Genomic DNA, 25,365 nt, shown 5'->3' with positions numbered 1-25,365 from the left:
TCCCACTTTTCTTTTCGCTGGCAAGGGCCAGGCCGCTATGCCCCTCTGCCTCCGGTCCTTGGCATTTCTCTGCTGCGGCTGTCCCCGTGCCAGGGAGCGTCTGGCTGCTTGCCAGTCCTTGAAGCATGCCCAGGTCTCAGAGAGCCTTTGAAACGTCCGACCACTGTGTCCTTCAGGCTGCAGAGCCCAGGCAGGGGAGGGGAGGGCTCAAGGGCTGCTCTGGCCCTTTGCAAAGGGAGGAAAAGGAGAGGTTAACAGATTGAGATGGTCTTTTTTTTTAAGAAAGATATTGGTAATCACTAGCTTTTAAAAAAAGCACACACAAATCTACAGATGCAATCTATTTTCTCCCTCCTTTTTTGAAGCCCAAACAGATGGGAGCATTAGTAAGGGGAGTTTGCACATGCCTCATGCGGTGCAAAACTGTAACTCTTTCCTCCTCTGTGCAAGGGATGGCTTGATGTAGGGGACCCTTGAATAAGAGTCTTCTCATCTGGGAACCTGCTCCCCAAATCTCCTGTCTTGGGGCACAAAGCAGAAGATCCCCTTTTCCATTCCAGACATCCAGGGCAAAATCCATGTGATGTTTACATTTCCCCTTATGATGTATTGATCTCCTTTTTAGATCCGTGTTTTCATGAGCGAGTTGTTTTATTAGTTTGTTAGCCACTCAATAAATGTTTATTCTGAAGGGGGGTGGCATTCCGTGTTTTTGAAATAAATACATGAACAAGGGCTTTCTCTGCCATCCTGAGTCTTCTGGACTTGACAGAGGAAATAATAAAGTAGAGTACGGTAGAGTAGAGTAGAGTAGAGTAGAATAGAATAGAATATGAATATGAATATGAATTAGGAATGGAATAGAATAGAATAGAATAGAATATGAATTAGGAAGAGAGTAGAGTAGAGTAGAATATGAATTTGGAATGGAATAGAATAGAATATGAATATGAATATGAATTAGGAAGAGAGTAGGGTAGGATAGAGTAGAGTAGAATATAAATTGGGAATAGAATGGAATGAAATATGAATTAGGAGTAGAGTATAATAGAGTAGAGTATGAATTAGGAATGGAATGGAATGAAATGGAATAGAATATGAATTAAGAAGAGAGTAGAGCAGAGCAGAGTAGATAGAGTAGAGTAGAGTAGAGTAGAGTAGAGTAGAATATGAATTGGGAATAGAATGGAATGGAATAGAATATGAATTAGGAGTAGAGTAGTTTAGCGTAGAGTAGAATAGAATGGAATGGAATGGAAATTAGAACAGAAGAGGAAGTCAGACATTTGGAGAGTTTGCCCCATTTTATGACTTTCCTTGACACTGTTGTTAAGTGAGTCACTGCAGTTCTTTAGTTAGTAACACGGCTGTTATGCCAACCTGGCTTCCCCATTGACCTGGCTTGCCAGGAGGTCGCAAAAGGGGATCACATGACCCCGAGACATTGCAACCGTCATAAGTACGAGTCGTTTGCCGAGCATCCGAATGTAAATCACATGAGCCCAGGGATGCCGCAACACACTTTCAAAGTGTGAAACATAGTCATGAGTTTTTTTCAGTGGCGTTGTCATTTCGAACGGTCAGTGAATGAACTGTTGTAAACCGAGGACTACCTGCACCCTGATGTCTGTTGGAGTTGCAAGTGAAAAGAGCTTGAAAGTCGAAAGCCAAGAGAAAGGAAGTTCTCTTCTGTTTCCTTTTAAGCTGCTCCTCAAAGCCAAATTTCTCGGAGAAGTTGGCCGTTTGTCATTTGTGTTTGCCAAGTGTTATTTTTCCCCTCACTTCGTCTCTGAGATACGCCTGGATGCCTCCTCAACCCCCAGCCTTAGACTCTGGGCCCTTCCCAGCCACCAGTACGTAACGCAGAGCATAAAAACCCATAAAACACACATAAACATTATAAAAATAAATCCAGGATCAATGCGACATTAAACAATTACCAGGCACCGTATGGAGCTGCTGCACCCTCTCTGGCCACCTGTTCTCCATAAAACCATTGGAAAAGCAGCGACTTTGGCCACTTCCAAAACGAAGGCCAGCTGGGGGCCCTTTGAGTTGGGGAGGGAGGGGTGCATATTTGATGGGTGGGGGCAGCCAAGGCCAAGGGCTGCTTCCAATTCCAGATTATTTCAGGAGTAAGGAGGGCCGCGTTCACACCACGCAGATAAATCGGCTGGCTAAATTAATCCGTTTTCTGGGTTTGCAGATCTGACGAAGCAGAAAAAATAAAGCTGAGTTGGCATTCTCTGCCAACTGCCAAGAGGAAAAATAAAATTAAAAACCTAGGATTCATTGATTTCGGAAATGCATATACTGTCGCTGTGGGAGTTAAATATATATAACTCTGGATGGCAAAAATCCATAGGGAAATGTTTTTTTTTTAAAGTAACCATTTAAAATAGGTTCAGGATGTTGTGTGAAGATCCAACCCAGGTCTCCTCCAGGGTTGGGGCTTCAGGGAAATAATCTGAAGAGAATCTGCCCCCTCTTTCTGAAAGAGACCCCATTGGTGAGAAGGCTCATTTCAGCTTCCTAGGTGGGCAACGATGGTGCAAGACATTTACAGATTACAGATTTACAGAGTTAGAAGGGGCCTCGGAGTGTCAGGCTTCCAAAGAGCATCCAAAAGTAAATCAGAGTCCAAGGTAAAGGATTCCTCAAAGTTCCCATTTATTAAGAGAGCCATGTTGGCACAGCTGGGAAAACCTGAATCTGAAAGCTTCCCAGTTTCCCCCACCCAGTTGAAAGTTCAAGATCTTGCCCACAACACCCACAAGCCCATCCCATGGTCCAATCTTCCACTACCATGCTGGCAGTTCCACCCATCCAGTTTCGGTCAGGTGCAGAGGTGCAGAGACTAAGGATAATGACCTTGGCTTTCTGGAAAGAATGTTGTTATGACTACATATCATCTAACTCCATACAATCCTTACTCCCATTTTCCCACCATAGAAAATGCATAGTAGCAATAGCAATAGCAGTTAGACTTATATACCGCTTCATAGGGCTTTCAGCCCTCTCTAAGCGGTTTACAGAATCAACATATTGCCCCCAACAACAATCCGGGTCCTCATTTTACCCACCTCGGAAGGAGGGAAGGCTGAGTCAACCCTGAGCCGGTGAGGTTTGAACCGCTGAACTGCAGAACTGCAGTCAGCTGAAGTAGCCTGCAGTGCTGCACTCTAACCACTGCGCCACCTCGGCTCTTAATCTTAATTAGTAGAATAATAGAAAGTGTGGCAAGCCAAGGATCCAAAAGAAAAGATGGTTGCGGGCCTGACCCTTTGTAGGTCATCTAGCCCAACCCCCCATCCATATCTCTTCTTGGGCACAGCTGCTCTATTCCTGCCAGCTTCTGTTGCCCATGGGAGGGGGGATAAAGGAGGTGCTAGCAAGGCATCTTGCACCCCTGCCCAGTGAAAGAGCAAGCTGTGAGCCCCCTCCCCTAAACGCCTTCTTCCACGGGAGATCTCTGCTCTGCTCAGGACCCCCTCGGAGGACACAGGCGATCCTCGGCTTAAAGACATTCATTGAGCGGCCGCTTGAAGTTACAACACTGGAAAAAGTGACTTATGACCACTTTTCACACTTACATCCATTGCAGCCCCCCCCGCCATGATTCATGTGAAAAAAATCCAGACTTTTGGCAACTGGCATGGACTTATGACGGTCGCAAGTATCCCAAGGTCACGTGGTCAAGATTTTGTAACCTTCCCAGACAGTTTCCGACAAGCAAAGTCGATGGAGGAAGCGAGGTTTGCTTAACGACCACTTGGTTCGCTTAACAACGGCAGTGACTCGCTTAACAACTGTAGCAAAAGCAGCTCGTGAAATGGAGCGGAGTTCCCTTTGCATTGATTTATTCGCATCTCACACTTCTGAACTGCCCCCCTGCCTCCCACTTAACAAACGCCTTGCTTAGAAGTGAAAATGTGGGGCTTCCGTTGTAAGTTGAGGACAATCTGTATGCTTGCTCGCAACAACACAACAATGCAACAACGCAAGAGCAAGAGGCACCCAGTGTTTAGTGCCAGCCTTCAGACGGGCACTTCCCAGGCCCACTGGGCAAGAAAATGCCCGGGAATCCTGACTTAAAACGCAGATGCCCCCCCTCGAAAACGCCTTTCTCCATCACTGCCGGCTACTCATCTCTTCCCCCACCCCACCCCCAAATCTGGCCTGCCTCCAAAAGCAGCATTAACCCCCCCCCCTCCCTTCCTCTATTGATTGGGCTTCGCCATTTGATCTTCCTTTTCTAATGCAAAGCTCTTAATTGGCCAGGGAAGGAGGGGGGGGGGGACAGGATGAGAGGGAGGAGGGGGGAGGGGGGCACTCAGAGAAATGCTGAGTTGGTCTCAATAAAGGAGAATATTTGTAGCTCAGGGTTGAAATGAGGGGTCCCTGGTGCTCTCTGAGCTTGCTCCTTTTCTTGCAGACGTTTTATTAGCCAAGCTAGGTAACGTCATCAAGGGCTGGTAAGGAGTGTTTGGGGGGGGGGGGTTGCTGTCAGTTTATTTCCTAGTGGCTTCCCTGTCTGTGTGGGGGTGGGGCAGTCTGAGAAATCCTTTGCTTGAGCTGTTGACTGATGGGTCTTTGGCAGTTTCTTGGTTGAGGGGTTAATTTTCTGCTGGGGGGGATTTCTTGGATTGGGGGGCCAGGAGGGGGGGGTGAAGACCGACTTCAGCTGCCACTCTGGACTTGGATGGATGAGAGGGATGGAGCCACAGAGAACAGAAATAGATGAGAGGGCGGGAGGGGGAGGGAGGGAGGGAGGGAGGGGGAGGGAGGGAGAGAGAGAGAGGATGGATACATAGAGATGGATGGATGGATGGATGGATGGATGGATGGATAGGACAGATAGATGGATGGAAACATAGAGATGGATGGATGGATAGTGGATGGATAGATACATGGGGATGGATGGACGGACAGATGGGCAGGACAGGATGGACAGATGGATACATAGAGATGGATGGATGGATGGATGGATGGATGGATGGATGGATGGATGGACAGATGGAGGGATAGATTGATAGAGGACGAGTGGATACATAGAGATGGATGGATGGATGGATAGAGGATGGATGGAAAGGTTTAAGGTTTATTGTATTTATATGCTGCCCTATTCCCAGAGGGACTCAGGGCGGCTAACAAACCCATGGGGGGGGGGGGGAGGTAAGCACGAAGGAAATACAACAAAGAAGGTACAAGGGAATTTAAAAGACAATCAACAGTCACACAGTTCGAGAGGGGAAGGGAGCTCATCAACCCCAGGCCTGCTGGCATAGCCAGGTCTTAACGGCTTTTCGGAAAGCCAGGAGAGAGGTGAGGGTCCGAATCTCCATGGGGAGTTCGTTCCAGAGGGCTGGAGCAGCCACAGAGAAGGACCTCCCCCGGGTCGTAGCCAGATGGCATTGGCCGGTGGATGGAACCCGGAGGAGGCCTAATCTGTGGGATCTAATGGGTCTGTGGGAGGTAATTGGCAGCAGGCGGTCTCTCAAGTACCCAGGTCCAATACCATGTAGGGCTTTAAAAGTAACAACTAGCGCCTTGAAGCGTATCCAGAGACCAATGGGCAGCCAGTGCAGCTCGGGGAGGATAGGTGTAACATGGGTGTACCGAGGTGCACCCACAATCGCTCGCGCGGCTGCATTCTGGACGAGCTGAAGTCTCCGAATGCTCTTCAAGGGCTGCCCCATGTAAAGCGCATTGCAGTAGTCCAGTCTTGAGGTCACGAGGCCATGAGTGACTGTTGCGAGTGCCCCAGCATTTTCGGCGTCTTCCGCGTCTTCCGTGCCTAGCAGCTCTGGGGAGGCAAGTCTCTCCAATACGCTGTTGGCAGGGGTATTCTGGGGGGTTCTTACTTCTTCTGGCAGGGAAACCAGGCTCCTGGACCGGAGTTCCACCTTCTTCCAGGCTATTTCTCAAGCGGACCGAGCCGGAGCGAAAAGCTCGGCAGCCATCTTCCCACACATGCGCAATAGGAATGGATGGATGGACGGATGGATGGATAGATACATAGGGATGGATGGATGGATGGACAGACGGACAGGACAGGACGGATGGATGCATAGAGATGGATGGATGGAAACAGAGAGATGGAGGATGGATAGATAGTTGATAGATAGATAGATAGATAGATAGATAGATAGATATAGATAGATAGATAGATAGATAGATAGATAGATAGATAGATAGATAGATTAGATAGATGGATAGATAGATAGATAGATAGATAGATAGATAGATAGATAGATAGATAGATAGATAGATAGATAGATAGATAGATAGATAGATAGATAGATAATGGGTAGATGGGTAGATAGAGGATGGATGGATGATGGATGGATGGATGGATGGATGGATGGATACAGATGAGGAGGACTATGGGCTTGAACTTGATGGATTTCTTGCAGATTTTTCATGACCCAACTAGGTAACATCATCAGTCCTAGAAGGGAGGAGGACTATGGGGCCCTTGGTGCTCTCTGAGCTGGGTGGTTTTCTTGCGGACGTTTCTTGACCCCATCAGGTAACATCATCAGTGCCATGTTCCAAAAGGGGGGCAGAGCAGCTCTCGCCAGTTTCCTGCTGACAAAGGATCCAGTTCAGGATTCCGGGGGAAGGACCACCCTCCACTCTGCAGAGAGTCACGCCGGCTGATCCTTGACTGGATTCAGATTTGGGGTGGGGGTGGGGGGAGGGTTGGAGCTCCCCTGTCAGCTCCTGTCAGCTCCTCCTCAAACCCAGAGGCACTCAGGCCTTGCATGCAAAATGGATTTTCTGGGAATTTGCGAGGAAATCCATTCGTTCGTTGGGGCTTTAAATTAATTAAAGGACCCGGAGTCTTTTTAAGGATTTTGAACGTGGGAAAACCTGCTCTGGAGCTTCTGTGGAATTTTATGCCCAGCTGCCTCTCTGGGCTGCTGCTCTTTCTAACTTGACATGTATTAAAATCCTCATAATGTAAAATACAAGTGAAAATTAAGATGGTGGGGAAATGGGGAAGGGGAGAAAAGAGAAGAGAAGGTCGTGGTGTAAGGGAAAGGGGAAAAAACATTAATTTCCAACTTTTTTCAGCAAAATAGAAAACTAATAGTAAAGTTGCAACTTTTCAACTTTCCACTTTTACTTACTGGGTAAATATTAGCCATTTCTATAACAACAAAGGGACCCGGAGGCTCAGTGGCTAAGACGCAGAGCTTGTCGATCAGAAAGGTCGGCAGTTCAGCGGTTAGAATCCCTAGCGCCACGTAACGGAGTGAGCTCCCGTGACTTGTCCCAGCTTCTGCCAACCTAGCAGCTCAAAAGCACGTAAAAATGCGAGTAGAAAAATAGGAACCACCTTTGGTGGGAAGGGAACAGCATCCCGTGCGCCTTCAGTGTTTAATCATGCCGGCCACATGACCACGGAAACGGTGCTGGCTCTTTGGCCTTGAAATGGAGATGAGCACCGCCCCCTAGAGTCGGGAACGACTAGCACATATGTGCGAGGGAAGCCTTTACCTTTACCTTTTTATAGCAACAAACTAATCCTTAAATCCCCGAGTCAAAATTTCATTTTTTTCGCACTTCAAGCGCAACATCTTGAAGCCATTTCCAAGTAGAAAAAAAAAATCTGGGTACAGTATATTCTTTTCTTTGATTAAAACGGTTCGTTTTCCCTTTTTCTTCTCCATAAAGGTTGCTGGCTTTGCAGGTGGAGCCTCTTCCTTATATGGTTCCTCTTGTCTTGAAGATGGCAGACAAGGATGGGGGGGGGCTTGGAAATCCCCCTCCCCCAAAGATTCTGGGGTGTGTAGCCCCTGGCCTTGTAGCCCCTGGAAGGAGGCTGTCATTGGCATTTTTATTGTCTGGAAATTGGGGCTGTGGTTTTAATCACTCTGCCAGCTGGCAGAATCTTTAAAAGTCAAGATAGTTTGATGACCTGAACACAGCTAATCGGTTTTAGGGCAGCCATACAGGAGAGAATAGAATAGCAAAGTTGGAAGGGACCTTGGAGGTCTTCTAGTCCAACCCCCTGCCTAGGCAGAAAAGCCTTATACCATTTCAGACAAGTGGTTATCCAACATCTTCTTAAAGACTTCCAGTGTTGGAACATTCACAACTTCTGGAGGCAACTTCTGTTCCACTGATTCATTGTTCTAATTGTCAGGAAATTTCTCCTCAGTTCTAGGTTGCTTCTCTGCTGGATTAGTTTCCACCCATTGCTTCTTGTTCTGCCCTCAGGTGCTTTGGAGAATAGGTTGAACTCCCTCTTCTTTGATCCAGCCCCTCAAATATTGGAAGACTGTTATCATGCCTCCCCTGGTCTTTCTTTTCATTAAACCAGACATACCCAGTTCCTGCAACTGTTCTTTATATGAGTCCTTCTTTCTTTCTTTCTTTCTTTCTTTCTTTCTTTCTTTCTTTCTTTCTTTCTTTCTTTCTTTCTTTCTTTCCTTCTTTCTTCCTTTTCTTTCTTTCCTTCCTTTCTTTCCTTCCTTTCTTTCTTTTCTTTCTTTCTTTCTTTCTTTTCACTAGGTGTTTTCTTAAAGGATTTCCAAGTTATCCTTTCTTTCCAGGGAGTGTTTATTTAAGGTTCCTACCAGCCTAGGATCGCTTGGTGGTCTCCCATCCTAGCTACAGAGCTTTAGAAACTCAGCCAACCTCAGCCTAACGCTGTCACTTTTTATCAGGGGCCATCTGGGAAGTGGGGATGGGGACATTTAGAAGCCATCAGAAGTCATTCCGAAGAAAGTTAGGAGAAAAGAGAATTTCATCGGCTGCTACAATTAAAAAAACGAGTCGCCTCGATAGAAAAGGCGCTCAACCTCACTGAGGCTTCCTTTTAGTTCTCCTTCTCTGTTACCCTTCGGTTTCCATCTGTTCCTGGATCTTCCGTCCTGAGATTTGCTTTTTTCTTCCTTCTTGCAAAGGGCATGGAAATGGGTTCCTGGGCTTTTATTGTTTTATGGAATGCCACTTGCATTTTCTAGATTTTTGATTTCCGTCTCCTGCAATTTCTGGATGCTGATGTCCCTTCACTGCCTCTCTGCCTCAAATCACGCTTGGCAGCTACAAGAGATCGCCCCGTACTGAAGCTTTTTAGCTTAATTCAGTGTTTCTCAATCTTGGCCATTTTAAGATGGGTGAACTTCAACTCCCAGAATCCACCAGCCAGCTATGCTTTACTGCTTTGCAAAGCCACCAATGCTATGCCACTTTACAAAGCCCTCATATCAGAGGGGGCATTCGGCAGGTTCTGACCAGTTCTGGAGAACCGGTAGCAGAAAGTTTGAGTAGTTTGGAGAACCGGTAAATACCACCTCCGACTGCCCCCCTCCCCAATCTGTTCTCTGCCTCCCGAGTCCCAGCTGACCGGGAGGGAATGGGGATTTTGCAGTCTCCTTCCCCTGCCATGCCCACCAAGCCATGCCCACAGAACCAGTAGTAAAAAAAAATTGAATCCCACCATTGCCAATATGACCACATTTGCAATACTGCATCCAGTTTTGGTCACCCCAATTTTGAAAAAAGATGTTGAGACTCTGGAAAGAGTGCAGAGAAGAGCAACCAGGATGATTAGGGGTCTGGAGGCTAAAACATATGAAGAACAGTTGCAGGAACTGGGCATGGCTAGCTTAATGAAGAGAAGGACTAAGGGAGACATAATAGCATCTTCTAATATCTGAGGGGCTGCCGCAGAGAGGAGGGAGTCAACATATTCTCCAAAACATCGGAAGAGAAGAGGAGAAGCAATGGACGGAAACTTATCAAGGAGAGAAGCAACCTCGAACTAAGGAGAAATTTCCTAACGACAAAAGCAATCAACCAGTGGAACAGCTTGCCACCAGAAGTTGTGGGTCCTCCATCCCTGGAGGTTTTTAAGAAGAGGCTGGGCAGTCATTTAGGATAGGGTCTCCTGCTTGAGCAGGGGGCTGGACTAGAAGACCTCCAAGGTCCCTTCCAACTCTAATGTTCTGTGTTTTAAATATTGGCTTGAGATAGACGTGTTTTGCCAGATCAGAGACTGTGTCCGGTTTGAAGGCTGGAGCGGAGCAACATTTTTCTCTTCTGTGCGAAATTGGCCAATGTCCGTTAGATAAACAGAAATGATGATCATCCTCTTAATATCAGTCCACTAATTGCATAGCTTGGACCATAGAATTGACAGACGATTAATGGAATCGTTAATGGCTTGGAAATTGAACAAGCTTGCTTGCAGGGATTCCCATCTCCGTGACACGATGGATGAATAACCCAGGAAGGCCGCTAAAAATTAAAATGCCGTTTGTTATTATCCACTTGGCCAAATGTCAGGGTTTACAGTCAGGAAGAGACCAAGCCTGTCTGCTGGCCCGGTGGCTTCTCTTTGCATAAAGCCGGATTTCATATGGAGGAGAAATTAAGGTACTTTACAAGGTAGGGAAGAGGGGATAGAGATGATTTATACATCTAATTTAAGGGGATTGCAAGGGTGACGGAGAATGATATTAGGATTAGCTTTCGGTGCTTCTTGGCCAGGCCATCACTCCACTGATAAACATATAAAGCTAATAATTCCACCGAAAAGAAGGGAGAGAAGCAGAGATTTGGGGAAGATTAACTTCGTTTGATAATAGAGTAGCGAGACGTAAAGAAGGCCAGCAGCACACCTCCATGCCCTGAAGGGAGCCCTTGACATGGACTGCCCGAGTGGATAACCACTTAAATAGGAGCCAGCCGTGTGCAGCAGCTGCCAAAAAAGCCAACACAGTTCTAGGCTGCATCAACAGAAGGATAGAAAGATCACGTGAAGTGTTAATACCACTTTATAATGCCTTGGGAAGGCCACACTTGGAATATTTGCATTCAGTTTTGGTCGCCACGATGTAGAAAAGATGTGGAGACTCTAGAAAGAGTGCAGAGAAGAACAATAGAAAGTAATTAGAATAGAATAGCAGAGTTGGAAGGGACCCTGGGGGGTCTTCTAGTCCAACCCCCTGCTCTGGCAGGAAACCCTACACCATTTCAGACAAATGGTTATCCAACATCTTCTAAAGGACTTCCAGTGTTGGGGCATTCACAACTTCTGGAGGCAAATTCTGTTCCACTGATTAATTGTTCTAACTGTCAGGAAATTTCTCCTCAGTTCTAAGTTGCTTCTCTCCTTGGTTAGTCTCCACCCATTGCTTCTTGTCTTGACCTCAGGTGCTTTGGAGAATAGCTTGACTCCCTCTTCTTTGTGGGAGATATTGGAAGGCTGCTATCATGTCCCCCCTGGTCCTCCTTTTCATTAAACTAGAGGTACCCAGTTCCTGCAACCGTTCATCGTATGTATAATCCTCTTTCTTGCTCTTCTCTGCACTCAGTGGTTCCCAAAGAGGCAGAGGGCGGCAGGGGGTGCTAAGAGGCAGGGGAGATGGCAGAGGAGCACTGGAGGTGGCCCCCTCTAGAGTCTCCACATCTTTTTTCACAGCGTGGTGACCAAAACTGAATGCCGCATTCCAAGTGTGGCCTTCTAAGGGCCTTATAAAGTGGTATTCACACTTCACAATTAAGGGACTGGAAGCTAAAACATATGAAGAACGGTTGCTGGAATTGGGGATCTCCAGTTTAATGAAAAGGAGGACCAGGGGGGACATGATAGCAGTCCTCCAATATTTGAGGGGCTGCCACAAAGAAGAGGGAGTCAAGATATTCTCCAAAGCACCTGAAGGCAGAAGAAGAAGCAATGGGTGGAAATTAATCAAGGAGAGAAGCAACCTAGAACTAAGGAGGAATTTTCTGACAGTGGAACAGACGTCACCTTCAGAGGTTGTGGCTGCTTCATCACTGGAGGCTTTCAAAAAGAGACTGGACAATCATCTATCTGAAATGGTACAGGATCTCCTGCTCAAGCAGGGGGTTGGACTAGAAGACCTCCAAGGTCCCTTCTAGCTCTATTATTCTGTGATCTGTGGCTTATAAGCGCAATTGAGCTTGATCCGAAAGGGAAAGGCATGGGTGTCAGTGTCGACTGGCAACTACGTGGAGGAGAGCCTTTTCAGTAGTAGCTCCGACCCTTTGGAACGATCTCCCCATGGAGATTCGTACCCTCACCACCCTCCAGACCTTCCGCACAGCCCTCAAGACCTGGCTATCCCGTCAGGCCTGGGGATGAAGATCGTAATCTGTCCCCACCCGAATGATGAATGTTGTGTTTTATTTTTACTTGCACTGTTTTCATGTTTATTGTTGTATTGTCTTGTATCCCCCTCCCTATAAATTGTAAGCCGCCCTGAGTCCCCTCAGGGAAAAGGGCGGCCTATAAATAATAAACAAAATAAAAAAAAAAAAAATCAAATCAGTGAGGGGCCTGGGAAGGCTCGCATGATGCCCATTCAACCTCTTGATCTTGGCTTGTAATTACTGGTGATGGTTTGTGGTTCAGCCCGTGGTAGGAGGGCATTCCTTCTCCTAACTAGTGAGGGGCATGTGGTTGACTGCTGTGGCTGGAGTCCTTGGTGCTCTCTGGGCTTGGTTCGTTTTGCTGGTGGTGTTTCATTACCTGACTAGGTAATATCATCAGTGCTAGAACGGAGGGGGGTTTGCTCTCTATTTATTGGGCTTGCATGGTCAGCGTTATTTTCTTCTTGGTGGTTCCTTGATTAAGCTGTTGTTTATTCTTTGATTGATTGTTTGTCTGAATTGGTAGCGGCCTTATTGAGTTATTGTTTTCTGCTTCATTGTTTGTCTGGTCTTAATTCCTGCTTATCTGGATGTTGGCTGCCAGACAGAATATATTCCGATCCTTTTGTTTGCGTCTTACGCCTTTTTATGCTCTCTTTTGAGTGGTGTGCAGTCTCTATTTATTTCTCTGTGTCTGTTGATGGCTGATTTGCCTGGAAGCGCCAGGGGCCCAGAAACCCCCTCCCATTTTGGATTTAGCTTGGCCTCGGATGCTGACGGTTTCCCAGCGGAAACTGTGGTTTGAGTGGGTCCATCAGCCGGGCAACTAAGAAGTATTTGGACTGCTAGTTGGTGCTCATGGATACCATGAACATGCCGATTCTGTTTGTCTTGTAATTTCATTGGGTGAATATTTGTATCTGATGGTTTTAATGTTTCTTTATGCTATAAGCCACCCGGAGTCTCTTAGAAATGAGATGGGCAGAACATGAATTCAGTAATAAATAAAGTAAGTAAAAATGGATACACCCTGGCAGTCTTCAGCCTGTCTGTCCTACGTGGTGGCTGTTACCAGTGGGGGGGGATCCTAACTGGTTTACTACTGGTTGGCTCATGCTGACACGCAATGCTTCTGTGCATGCGCAGAAGTGTCCGGGCAGGTGGGCGGGGCCTCCCACCGCCACCACTACTGGTTTGGCTGAACGGGGCCGAACTGGGAGCAACCCACCTCTGGCTGTTACCCTTCAACCCTGAGCTACAAATATTCTCTTCTATTGGTCACACACACACACACACACACACAGAGTCAAGTCAAAGAGCAGGCGGTTGGTTGTATTGCTTCTTAGAAGAAATTGAAAATATTCTCAGTTGCAGCCATCAGAGCCTGGAAATCTAATTCTCTCTCCCTCCACCCCTCTCTCTTTCCTTCTCTTCCTCTCTCTCTTCCTCTCTCTCTTTCTCTCTCTCTCTTTTCCTCTTTCTCTTTCTCATTTTTCCCTCTTTCTCTGTTCCTCTTCTCTCTCTCTCTCTCTCTTCTCCTCCCTCTCTCCCCCTTTCCTTCTCTCTGTTTCTGCCCCCCACAGCGCCCCCCCGGGAGCCCAGCCTGATGTGCCGGTCCAACAACTACCCCATCGGCTTCTACTGCAGCTGGCACCTGCCCAGCCCCACCTACATCCCCGACACCTTCAACGTCACCGTCATGTAAGTGGGGGTCTTCGGACCGGCGAGAGAGAGAGGAAGCCGAGATCCCACTAACCCCCATCCGGTGGGAGAGGAGGGGCTCCCGGTGCCAACGCTTTGGGGTTCCGTCCGGTCTCCTCTCCAGCCATCTGGGCCTTGAGCCTAGAACCCCAGAGAGGGGGGGAAAGGGGGCAGAGGGCAATCCTGGTCCTGCCCAGGGGTCCCATTTCATGCTGGGGGCCAAAAGGCAGCTTCCAGGCTCCTGCCTTGTTTTCCCAAGAAAGAGACCGAGAGGGGAAAGGCGTTTTATTGCCCTGGGTTCAGAGAGCTCGGATGCAAAGGATTCCTTTCATTTAGAGAGGGAACATTTCAGTCTCTTATATCGTTTACAAGTCAGAGGAGGATTAAAGGAGAAATGTTGATTGGGCAGGACGAAGGTTACTCCCCCTTTGCGTAGGAAGCCAGTTGCACGGAGTCCAACATACTACATGTCACAACACGCGTGTCCGCTTAAGTCTGACGAGAGCAGGGGCATAAAATTTAAGGTGTTAATGAGGAAGAAAAAGCCAGGGGGTTATTTGGAGTGACAAACCAGGTATCAATTAGCGCTAAGAAGCTTCCTCTTATCAGAAGACAAACTCCAGACACCTCATTAAAAAAAAGGATTCTTCCGTCCTATCTTGACCCAGGCAACAAAAACAGTTTTTTATCTTTACAGTTTAGCTATCAATCCGTCCATTCTACACGCCAGTCTGCAATGGCTTGATCAACCATTAACATCAATTAAAAAAGAGAAAAATAAGTCAAATTAAAATAAAAAAAACAACTATGTTAGTTAGCAAGTACGGCAATTAATGACAAAGACCATGTCGTTGGTACTACAAAGTCCATCCTCCAGCCGGATGACCGGGGGCCAATCACCAGGCGGTGGTGAGTTCCAGTCCTGCCTTAAGCATGACAGCCAGCTGGGTGAGTTCAGGCTAATCATCCTCCCTCAGCCCAGCCCACCTCACAGGATGGTTGTTGGGGGGGGGGGAGAAAGGAAGGAGGGAGCATGTTGAACATGCTTGCCCCCTGGAGTGATTTGTAAAAACAATAAAGACGGGATAGAAATAAATAAAATTAGGTAGGTGGGTGGGTGGGTGGGTGGATGCAGAGGTGGGTTGCTCCTGGTTTTACTACTGATTTGCTTTGCACATGTGTGTGCAGAGTTCAAGGTAAAGTGTTCTTCGTGCATTCACAGAACAATTTACAATGAACTGCACACACAAAGGCACTACTAAACAACATGATGGCAACGTCAGCAGCCACCAGGGAACCAGTTCAGGGGCGTGGCCAGCCTGGGTGGCTGCTGGTTCTGCGACCCAGGGCAAAATACCACTACCAGTTTGGCCAAACTGGGAGCAACCCACCTCTTGATAGATGAGACAGAGAGAAAGAAAGAGAGAGAGAGAAAGAGAGAGGAAGGAAGGAAGGAAGGAAGGAAGGAAGGAAGGAAGGAAGGAACCAAGTCCTAAAAATGCTTACAAACCTCAAAGGAAAAGAGGCACAAAACATTAAATATTAAGTAAACAGGGATTAAATAAGTGGGGAAACCAGAATACTATGGGGTGGAAGTGCGACCTTCTTCCTAGCCCAGCAGCTGCCTCCAGAGTGGGGCACCCCAATCCGGAGCCCAGGCCGGTTGGCAGAGCCAGATTTAGAGGCCTTTCCAGAAGTCCAAAGGGTGGGGGGGGCAGGTCTCCTTGTGTTCTAAACTAAAGGGTGGGGGCCACAGCAGAGAAGGCTCTTCTCCTGGACCCCACTAGCCAAAATTCCTGACCACGGGGTAAGGGGGGCAGCAAGAGGCCCCTTCCGCCGGATCAAGTGGGGTGGCCAATTCTGTTGGGGTGAGATGTTTCCTCAGATATCCTAGACCCATATCAGAAGGGCATAAGTCCCTTTCCCCCGGGACAGCAGATGGTTGCCAATGCTGGAGGGAGCAGCAAGACTGGACTAGACTGAGTAGAGTAGAGTAGAGTAGAGTAGAGTAGAGTAGAATAGAATAGAATAGAATAGAATAGAATAGAATAGAATAGAATAGAAAATATGGAATGGGATAGGATAGGATAGAATAAGGTATAGAATAGAAATAGAATAAGAATAGAATAGAACATAACAGAAAAGAGAAAAGAATATAGAATAGAATAGAATAGAATAGAATAGAATAGAATAGAATAGAATAGAATATTAAATGAAAGTATGAGTAGGAATAGAATGGAATTGGAATGGAATAGAAATATGGAATGGAATAGAATAGAATAGAATAGAATAGAATAGAAAATATGGAATGGGATAGGATAGGATAGAATAAGGTATAGAATAGAAATAGAATAAGAATAGAATAGAACATAACAGAAAAGAGAAAAGAATATAGAATAGAATAGAATAGAATAGAATAGAATAGAATAGAATAGAATAGAATAGAATATTAAATGAAAGTATGAGTAGGAATAGAATGGAATTGGAATGGAATAGAAATATGGAATGGAATAGAATAGAATAGAATAGAATAGAATAGAAAATATGGAATGGGATAGGATAGGATAGAATAAGGAGTAGAATAGAAATAGAATAAGAATAGAACAGAACAGAAAAGAGAAAAGAATAGAGAATTAAATGAGAGTAGGAGTAGGAATACATTGGAATTGGAATTGGAATGGAATAGAAATATGGAATGGGATATGATAGGATAGAATAGAATACAATAATTAGAATACAATAGAATAGAATATAGAGTAGAAATAGAATAAAATAGGAATAGAATATAGAGTAGGAATAGAATAGAATAGAATAGAGAATTAAATGAGAGTATGAGTAGGAATAGAATGGAACTGGAATGGAATAGAAATATGGAATGGAATAGAATAGAATAGAATAGAATAGAATAGAAAATATGGAATGGGATAGGATAGGATAGAATAAGGTATAGAATAGAAATAGAATAAGAATAGAATAGAACATAACAGAAAAGAGAAAAGAATATAGAATAGAATAGAATAGAATAGAATAGAATAGAATAGAATATTAAATGAAAGTATGAGTAGGAATAGAATGGAATTGGAATGGAATAGAAATATGGAATGGAATAGAATAGAATAGAATAGAATAGAATAGAAAATATGGAATGGGATAGGATAGGATAGAATAAGGAGTAGAATAGAAATAGAATAAGAATAGAACAGAACAGAAAAGAGAAAAGAATAGAGAATTAAATGAGAGTAGGAGTAGGAATACATTGGAATTGGAATTGGAATGGAATAGAAATATGGAATGGGATATGATAGGATAGAATAGAATACAATAATTAGAATACAATAGAATAGAATATAGAGTAGAAATAGAATAAAATAGGAATAGAATATAGAGTAGGAATAGAATAGAATAGAATAGAGAATTAAATGAGAGTATGAGTAGGAATAGAATGGAACTGGAATGGAATAGAAATATGGAATGGAATAGAATAGAATAGAATAGAATAGAATAGAATAGAAAATATGGAATGGGATAGGATAGGATAGAATAAGGTATAGAATAGAAATAGAATAAGAATAGAATAGAACATAACAGAAAAGAGAAAAGAATATAGAATAGAATAGAATAGAATAGAATAGAATAGAATAGAATAGAATAGAATAGAATATTAAATGAAAGTATGAGTAGGAATAGAATGGAATTGGAATGGAATAGAAATATGGAATGGAATAGAATAGAATAGAATAGAATAGAATAGAATAGAAAATATGGAATGGGATAGGATAGGATAGAATAAGGAGTAGAATAGAAATAGAATAAGAATAGAACAGAACAGAAAAGAGAAAAGAATAGAGAATTAAATGAGAGTAGGAGTAGGAATACATTGGAATTGGAATTGGAATGGAATAGAAATATGGAATGGGATATGATAGGATAGAATAGAATAGAATAATTAGAATAGAATAGAATAGAATATAGAGTAGAAATAGAATAAAATAGGAATAGAATATAGAGTAGGAATAGAATAGAATAGAATAGAGCAGTGGTCCCCAACCCCCGGTCCGCGGACCGGTGCCGGGCCGTGGAAGCCGGGTGTTCACTGTCCCAGGCGGCCCCGCTGCGGGGAAACGGAAGCCCCGAGAACAAAACAGGCGCCGACGCAGAGAACGGGAGCCTCGCAGAAACAGCCCTTCGGGCGCTTCCTCTGCAGCCGGAAGCTTCAGCGGCCAAGGCGGCTCCGCTTGAAGAGGCTCTTCGAAGCTTTTTCCGGCGCCGAGAGGAGGGCTAACCCGCCCTCCCTAGCCAGGGCTCCGGCTTCGCCACATGCGATGCTCGGCGCATCCCCCGCTGCTGCATGGCCTGCGAACCCCGGCAGCTCCGCTTTCCGGCTGCAGCGAAAGCGACAAGGCACCTGCCGAGCGGCCCCAGCCCAGTTGGCAGCGGGCATCCGGTCCCAGCCCAGCCAGCCTCATCGCAGCGAGGGGCTCTCGGGGAAGCCGCCTTGCTCGCCCCCCGACCGGCTAATTTGCAGGGCGAGGCTTCCCCGGATGCAGTCCCGGCGACTTCCCTTCGGCTCGTCGGAGCTGCCCCGCGGCCAAGAAGTAGCCGGGAGGGCGGCCGCGGCTCCCCTGGGCGAGGCCTGACCGTGTCTCGGGAGGCGCCCACGCGAGCACGGCTCAGCCGGCAGCCGGGCGGGCCTCCGGAAGCGCCGGCGTTCCTCTTCAGTGGGATCGCCAAGAGGCCGAGGGCAGAGCCGCTCCCTTCCTCCCCATGGAGCCCACCGTGGGGAGGGGGCGAGGAGGGAACCGCCGCCCGTCCCGGCAGGTGGGGGCGGCGGTTCACCGGGGAGATGATCCGGAGGTAAGCACGGCTGACGACCACGCCCGCCCACCCACCTCCTTGCGGGCCACTTTGGCCTCGGCGTGCCGGAACTTGGACACCCTGAACAGGCTCATGCACCTTTCCCCGCACCTCTGAAGGACGCCGACCAATGACCGCCCTCTGGGCTAGTGCCCAGAACCGCTTCACGGGAGCCCTGTGGGCAGAGGGGGTGGGCAGGCAGGGGCGCAGGGTCGCGAACAACGCCCCTCTACCCCTGCGCGCGCTCAGCGGGCCACGGTAAAATTATCAAAGGCTGACTGGTCCGCGGCGATAAAAAGGTTGGGGACCACTGGAATAGAGAATTAAATGAGCGTATGAGTAGGAATAGAATGGAACTGGAATGGAATAGAAATATGGAATGGAATAGAATAGAATAGAATAATTAGAATAGAATAGAATAGAGAGTAGAAATAGAATAAAATAGGAATAGAATATAGAGTAGGAATAGAATAGAATAGAATAGAGAATTAAATGAGAGTATGAGTAGGAATAGAATGGAACTGGAATGGAATAGAAATATGGAATGGAATAGAATAGAATAGAATAGAAAATATGGAATAGGATAGGATAGAATAAGGAATAGAATAGAAATAGAATAAGAATAGAACAGAACAGAAAAGAGAAAAGAATAGAGAATAGAATAGGGAATTGGAAGGGACCTTGGAGGTCTTCTAGTCCAACCCCCGGATGTGGGGGGCTCGCAAAGTGGTGCAAATAGAGGGCATCCATTCAATTGGGGATTGCAACTGTACCCCTCTTCAGCATGTGTGCTTCTGCCTGACCCCCCCCCCCGCTGCCTTTTTCTCTCCCCCCCCCCTCAGACACGACTCCCAGGAGATCGCCTGTGAGAAGGACACGGGGCCCAAGAACCGGTGCTACATCCGCTACCCCCACCTCTTCTCCACCAAGAAGTACAAGGTCACCCTGACCGTCAGCAACGCCCTGGGGAGCAGCTCCACTGCCACCTCCTTCGACGAGTTTGCAATAGGTAAGTGCAGCGGGAAGCCCCCTCCCCATTTCCTCCCCTCCCCACCCTAGGATCTCAAGGGAGGGGGGACGGGGGGCTTCAGAAATGAACAAAGCCTTCCAGGAGCAGCAGGGAAGGGGGGGGCAGGAAGGGCTCCCCACTTCTTAAAGGCTGCAGCCTCTGGCAGAAAATCCCAGTCCCATGAATTACTAGCACCCCTCTATAAAGCCCTAGTAAGGCCACACTTAGATTCCTGCATCCAGTTTTGGTCACCACTAGAAAAAGCGAGAAAGAGGGCAGAGAAGAGCAGCCAGGATGATGAGAGGATTGGAGGCTCAAACATACCATGAACGGTTGCAGGAACTGGGCCTGGCGGGTCTAGGGAAGAGAAGGACCAGGGGAGACAGGAGAGCATCTCCCAATCTTTGAGGGGCTGCCCCAGAGAGGAGGGGGGGTCAAGCTATTTTCCAAAGCCCCCAAAGGCCAGAGAAGGAAGAATGGATGGAAACTGACCAAGGAGAGATTCAACCTGGAAATAATGAGAGATTTCCTGACAGTGAGACCAGCAATCAACCCATGGAACAGAAGTTGCCTTCGGAAGTTGTGGGAGCTTCATCCCTGGAGGCTTTCAAGAAGAGACTGGACTATCCTCTGTCAGGAATGATGTAGGGCAGTGGTTCCCAAACTTGGCAACTTTAAGACTTGTGGACTTCAACTCCCAGAATTCTCCAGCCGGAGAATTCTGGGAGTTGAAGTCCACAAGTCTTAAAGTTGCCAAGTTTGGGAACCACTGATGTAGGGTCTCCTAGTTGTGGGGTGTGTGTGTGGACTAGATGACCTACAGAGTCCCTTCCAACTCTGTTAATCTGTTGATCTGCCCTCCCTCCCCAATCCTGTCTCACAGGACAAATGAGAGAATCCTCTCTTCTGGTTAACAAAGACCCCCCGGGGGGGGGACGACCAAGAAGCCTCCTGGGGTGGGTTAGTCCTGGTGGGAAAATGTATTAGGAAAGAGGAGAAATTAGTTACTTCTTCCTGTAGCTACGCAAACCAGTGAAAAGTGGAAGCTGAACAGCAGGCATAAGCTGCACGTAAACAAGTCTGGGAATCTACATTGATTTCATTGGTGTAGCCTTCCAATATTTGAGGGTCTGCCAGAGAGAAGAGGGGGTCCACCTATTCTCCAAAGCACCTGAAGGCAGGACAAGAAACAACAGATGGAAACTAACCAAGGAGTGAATCAACCTGGGATTAAGGAGAAACTTCCTAACAGGGAGGACAATTAACCAGAGGGACACAAGTTGCCACCACAAGTTGTGGGCGACTCCATCAGTGGAGGTTTTTTAAGAAGAGATTGGACAACCACTTGTCTGAAATGGGAGAGGGGTTTCTTGCCTGAGCAGGGGGCTGGACTAGAAGACCTCCAAGTTCCCTTCCAACTCGGTTATTCTGTAACTCTGTCATTCCTGCCTCCCCCAATTTAATCTGCCAACTACTTTTCCATCAACGTGAGACTCGCTCTTAGAATAGTGTTTCTCAACCTTGGCAACTTGAAGATGTCTGGACTTCAACTCCCAGAATTCCCCAGCCAGCATTCGCATTCGCTGGCTGGGGAATTCTGGGACTTGAAGTCCGGACATCTTCAAGTTGCCAAGGTTGAGAAACACTGTCTTAGAAAACGGCTCTTTCCACTCACCGTGCACAGAGAACAAAGAAACGTTCAGAGAAGAATAACTCCCCGAAGGCTGTTCTCAGATAGTCCTCAACATCTGGAGCCTGCCCATTAAGGTTGCACGTCACAGCAGTCATAAAATGGGTCAGTCCACTGGCCTTATTTCACTGCCTTTTGGGGGGGCAGCCATGAAGCCAACCTGTGTTTCGCTCTAGGGCTGAAAAGTGGGTTTGCTAAAAATCTGAAAGTAAATGATGGTCTTCAGCAAAATCGTCATAAAACAGGGTCACGTGATTGCACTCGTTTAATCACGTGGCCACAGAGGGGGGTCCCAACTGTCAGAACTTCAAATCAGAGTCATAAGTCTCCTTTTTCAGATTGTAACTTCATACAGTTCCTAAATTACCAGTCATAAGTCAAGGAGCACTTGTAGTGGCTGGGTTCACACAACACTCTTCTCTGGGCTATTGACGGAACCGATTCCCCCCCCCCCCTAACTTAACCAAAGAGGCTAGGTTCCCACACACAAGAAAACAAACCAGAATTAAAACTAGCCAAGTTTAGCATCGGCTCTAATGTGCCCAGACGGTGCCCCTTTTGCTAACTGGCAGCGAAACGCTTCCTGTCTCTGCCTGTTTGCACTGGGGGGGGGGGGCATCTCCTTCTTCTTCCCTGGAGCAGAGGGGGCCCTTGTCTGAATGGGTGTGGGGAGACCCTTCTGGAGGGGGCTGGGATCAAGAACCCACTTCCAGCCAGGTTCCCCTTTGGATTCTCCAGTGGGAAGCCCCCTGCCTCCAGGTCAGTCCCAAGAAAATGGGACATCCTGCCAGCCAGAGGGCAAAAGGAGGAAGTGTTTTTTTGATCGGCAATTGCCCTCCACCAGCAATTTAGTTGCACCCCATTTCCAGTTTAAATTGCAGCAGGAAGAGGAGGGGTCTCTTGGCATCTTGGCTGCATCTCCCTGCACAGGTCTGCTAAAGTCCCAGCTGTTGTGGCCTGTTGTCCATCTAGGGGTCGATGGACCCCAGCAGCCAAATAAGAGGAGGAGGAGGAGGAGGAGGAGGAGGAGGAGGTGGTGGTGGTGGTGGTGGTGGTGGTGTGGGAGTCAGGGGCAGCATCAAGGCAACATGAGGGGGAAGAGGGAATGGAGCTGGCAGAGAGGGAAAGTGCGGGAGCCTGGGCCATCCATCAGCCCTCAGATGGACAGTCAACAGCCCCCAGGTCTGGAGATGGTTGATGAGGAAGAGGAGGAGCAGCTGGGCCCAGTGCCTCACACGCAGAAGCACAGAGTGCAGAGGAGAGGAGAGCAGTGGAAATCTATGGGCCGGTCCTCGGGATGCAAGAGCCATCACTGCTAGCGAAGCCCCGCCCTCTCTCTGGGGATAAAAGGCAGCTGGAGGGGAGATGAACAGATGTGGCAGACAACGATTCACCTCCCGGGTGGAGAGTCTTGTTAGCCTGCGGTGAGAGAGAAACTCTCTGCGAGGCCGGCTGGCGCTCCTAATAAAAGAAGCATTGCTTCAGCTACAGAGGGGAGCTGGGCCAGAACACCATCGCTGCCCTGGGGATGTGACTCACTTAGTGACACCTTGCAGAGGAGGTCCAGGGGAGGAACTGAGCTGGGATGGCAGAAGCGAGTAGCGTGTTGACAAAAGGCCTCCGCAGGGCAGCTGAGTCAGAGCCGAGAGAGGGCCAGAAAATTCAAAAGCCCGAACGAGCAATTAGGCCTGGGAAGGAGGCCCCCAGTTCCCACTTGGGAAATGCTCCTTGCAGGGAAAATGGGCAACGGGCAGTGGAGACTCCCTCTAATCAGGACCTTAGGTGGCAATCAGGGAGAGCGGGCGGATCAAAGCCTGTGACGAGGCCTCTAATGAAGGATGCCACAGGTACAAATCTCTCTTTGTTTTTTCAATGGGTATTTCTGGCATTGCTTAATGCTGCTTTGCTCTGTTGTTATGCCTCCAAGCGAGGTCTGCGGAGATCTCCGTCCTCCGGGTCGTGGTTGTCCTAAAGGGGCTTTTTCAGGAGGCAACTGGACTTTCTGGTTTTTCTTGGTTCTTCTGGTTTTTCTTTGAAGATGTTTCGCTTCTCATCCGAGAAGCTTCTTCCGCTCTGACTGGATGGTGGGGAAGGGAAGGATTTTATATTCCTTGCAGACAGCTGGCCCTTTGCATCCTTTGAGAGGGTCCTTGAGGCCACCTGGAGGTTTATCTGTGTCCTCAGGGTCACCTGAGTGGTGCAACAACCTGTCTCTGCCTTCAATAGAGAAGAGACACGGGGCAGAAAACATCCTGCAGCCGAGGTGGCTCCACCCCCATTTGCAACACTCGGGTGACCCTGAGGACACAGGTAAACCTCCAAGTGGCCTCAAGGACCCTCTCAAAGGAGGCAAATGACCAGCTGCCTGCAAGGAATATAAAATCCTTCCCTTCCCCACCATCCAGTCAGAACTGAAGAAGCTTCTGGGATGAGAAGCGAAGCGTCTTCAAAGAAGAACAAGAAAGTCCCGTTGCCCCTTGAGAGAGAGAGAAAAGCACCTTTGGGGCTCCTAGAGGGGGTGCAGCGGGCCGAGAGACGTTCGCACAACATGCTGGATCTGGATAGCGAATGAGTCTGTTCTTATGAGTCCATGCGGTTTGTTTCACTGTCGGCTGAGTGAAGAGGCTCACCCAAAATTGGATGTAAATTGTAAACAGTGATTTGGAAAGGAAGATTAGAAACCTTTGTTACTAAGTGTTATTGATGTTTAGCTAGAACAGGCCATAAGGAATAGTGTTATCGGGATACTAGAAATAGCAGACGAGATGCCAGTGCGTGGTCTTGAGTTTTGGTATGTTTTATGATGAAGGAGGTTTAAAGAATTATAGTCAAACGAGAATGGGGGGTAGGATGATGGTAATATTTACAAATATATTTGATTTAAAATACTAGAATTAATATGAGTCATGGGTGGCTGTGAAAGAAACGCACGAATTTTTCTGGTAACCAACTGACACACTTTCTACAGTATGTAAAGAAAGAGGATTTTTTTGTGTTGTGTCTGTTTTGAAAAATAAAAAAACTTTTATTTAAAAAAAAAAAGAAGAAGTGGGTTGCTTCCGGTTCGGTCGAACCAGTAGCGGTGGTGGCGGGGTGGCTCCACCCGCCCACCTGGACACCTCTGCACATGCGCAGAAGCGTCGCACCCGCAAGAGAAAGAGAGAGAGAGAGTGTGTGTGCATGAGCAAACCGGTAGTAAAACCGGTACAAACCCACCACTGCTCTGGGAGGCAGCCCCTCCCTCCTGGGAATCCAGACCACTTTCCACCACAGGCTGGGCTCCTAAGTTGGGATGCCATGACAGAGACGGTGGGTGGAAACCAGCCCAGGTGCATTGAATCCCCCGGGGTCTGTTTCCCAGTAGCCCAGAAAAGGGGGAATCAGGGAATGGGTTTGTCAGCACCTCTCCATTAAATAATTAGGAAAGAAAGACCACGAGACTCCATGTGTGGAAATCAAGTGTACTTTTACTAATTATGAATGATTAAAGGCGTAGCGAAGCGAAGTCTGATTATTTAGGCGCGAAAGCGATGGATATATAGAATAGCCCATTCCCCACCCCTTGGCATCACAGTTCCAGTCCAATCATAATTCTCCCAAGTGTCAGGTGTGAGATAACTTCAAAAGGCATCACGAAGATGGAATGTCGGTGCCGTTAGTCCTGGCGGGAAACCCCCTCCGCATGCGTAGTCCGACAGGCAGCTGAGCTCCAGAACCTTCCTCCAGCACAATGAGTAACCCCTCCCAAATACCATGCCCTCCCTCCCCGTTTCATGGCAGCCGAAGCAACAGCAAAGCAGAGGCTGACAGGGTTTCTGAGAACTTATCAGGCCAAGGGTCTATCAAGGACTCATTACATTACATACAATAACAGAGTGGGGCCTTGGGGGTCTTCTAGTCCAACCCCCTGCTCAGGCAGGAGACCCTCTACCCTCCCGGACGAATGGCTGTCCAATCTCTTCTTTAAAAAATCTCCAGT

The 25,365-nt window shown here is 47.4% G+C and overlaps 1 protein-coding gene across 2 annotated transcripts in view; it reads left to right on the top strand.

Annotated features, from left to right (window-relative positions):
• CNTFR (ciliary neurotrophic factor receptor) overlaps positions 1-25,365 on the top strand; it is a 323,080-nt gene that overhangs the window by 272,548 nt on the left and 25,167 nt on the right. For both annotated transcript variants that reach the window (XM_032212452.1, XM_032212454.1), the window contains exons 5-6: positions 13,716-13,833; positions 19,530-19,696. In XM_032212452.1, coding sequence (XP_032068343.1) covers positions 13,716-13,833; positions 19,530-19,696 — 285 coding nt within the window. The remainder of the gene's footprint in view (positions 1-13,715; positions 13,834-19,529; positions 19,697-25,365) is intronic.

Source organism: Thamnophis elegans, chromosome 3, assembly GCF_009769535.1.
Source record: "Thamnophis elegans isolate rThaEle1 chromosome 3, rThaEle1.pri, whole genome shotgun sequence".
Classification (NCBI taxonomy): domain Eukaryota; kingdom Metazoa; phylum Chordata; class Lepidosauria; order Squamata; family Colubridae; genus Thamnophis; species Thamnophis elegans.
This window is presented reverse-complemented; position numbering and strand designations above follow the sequence as displayed.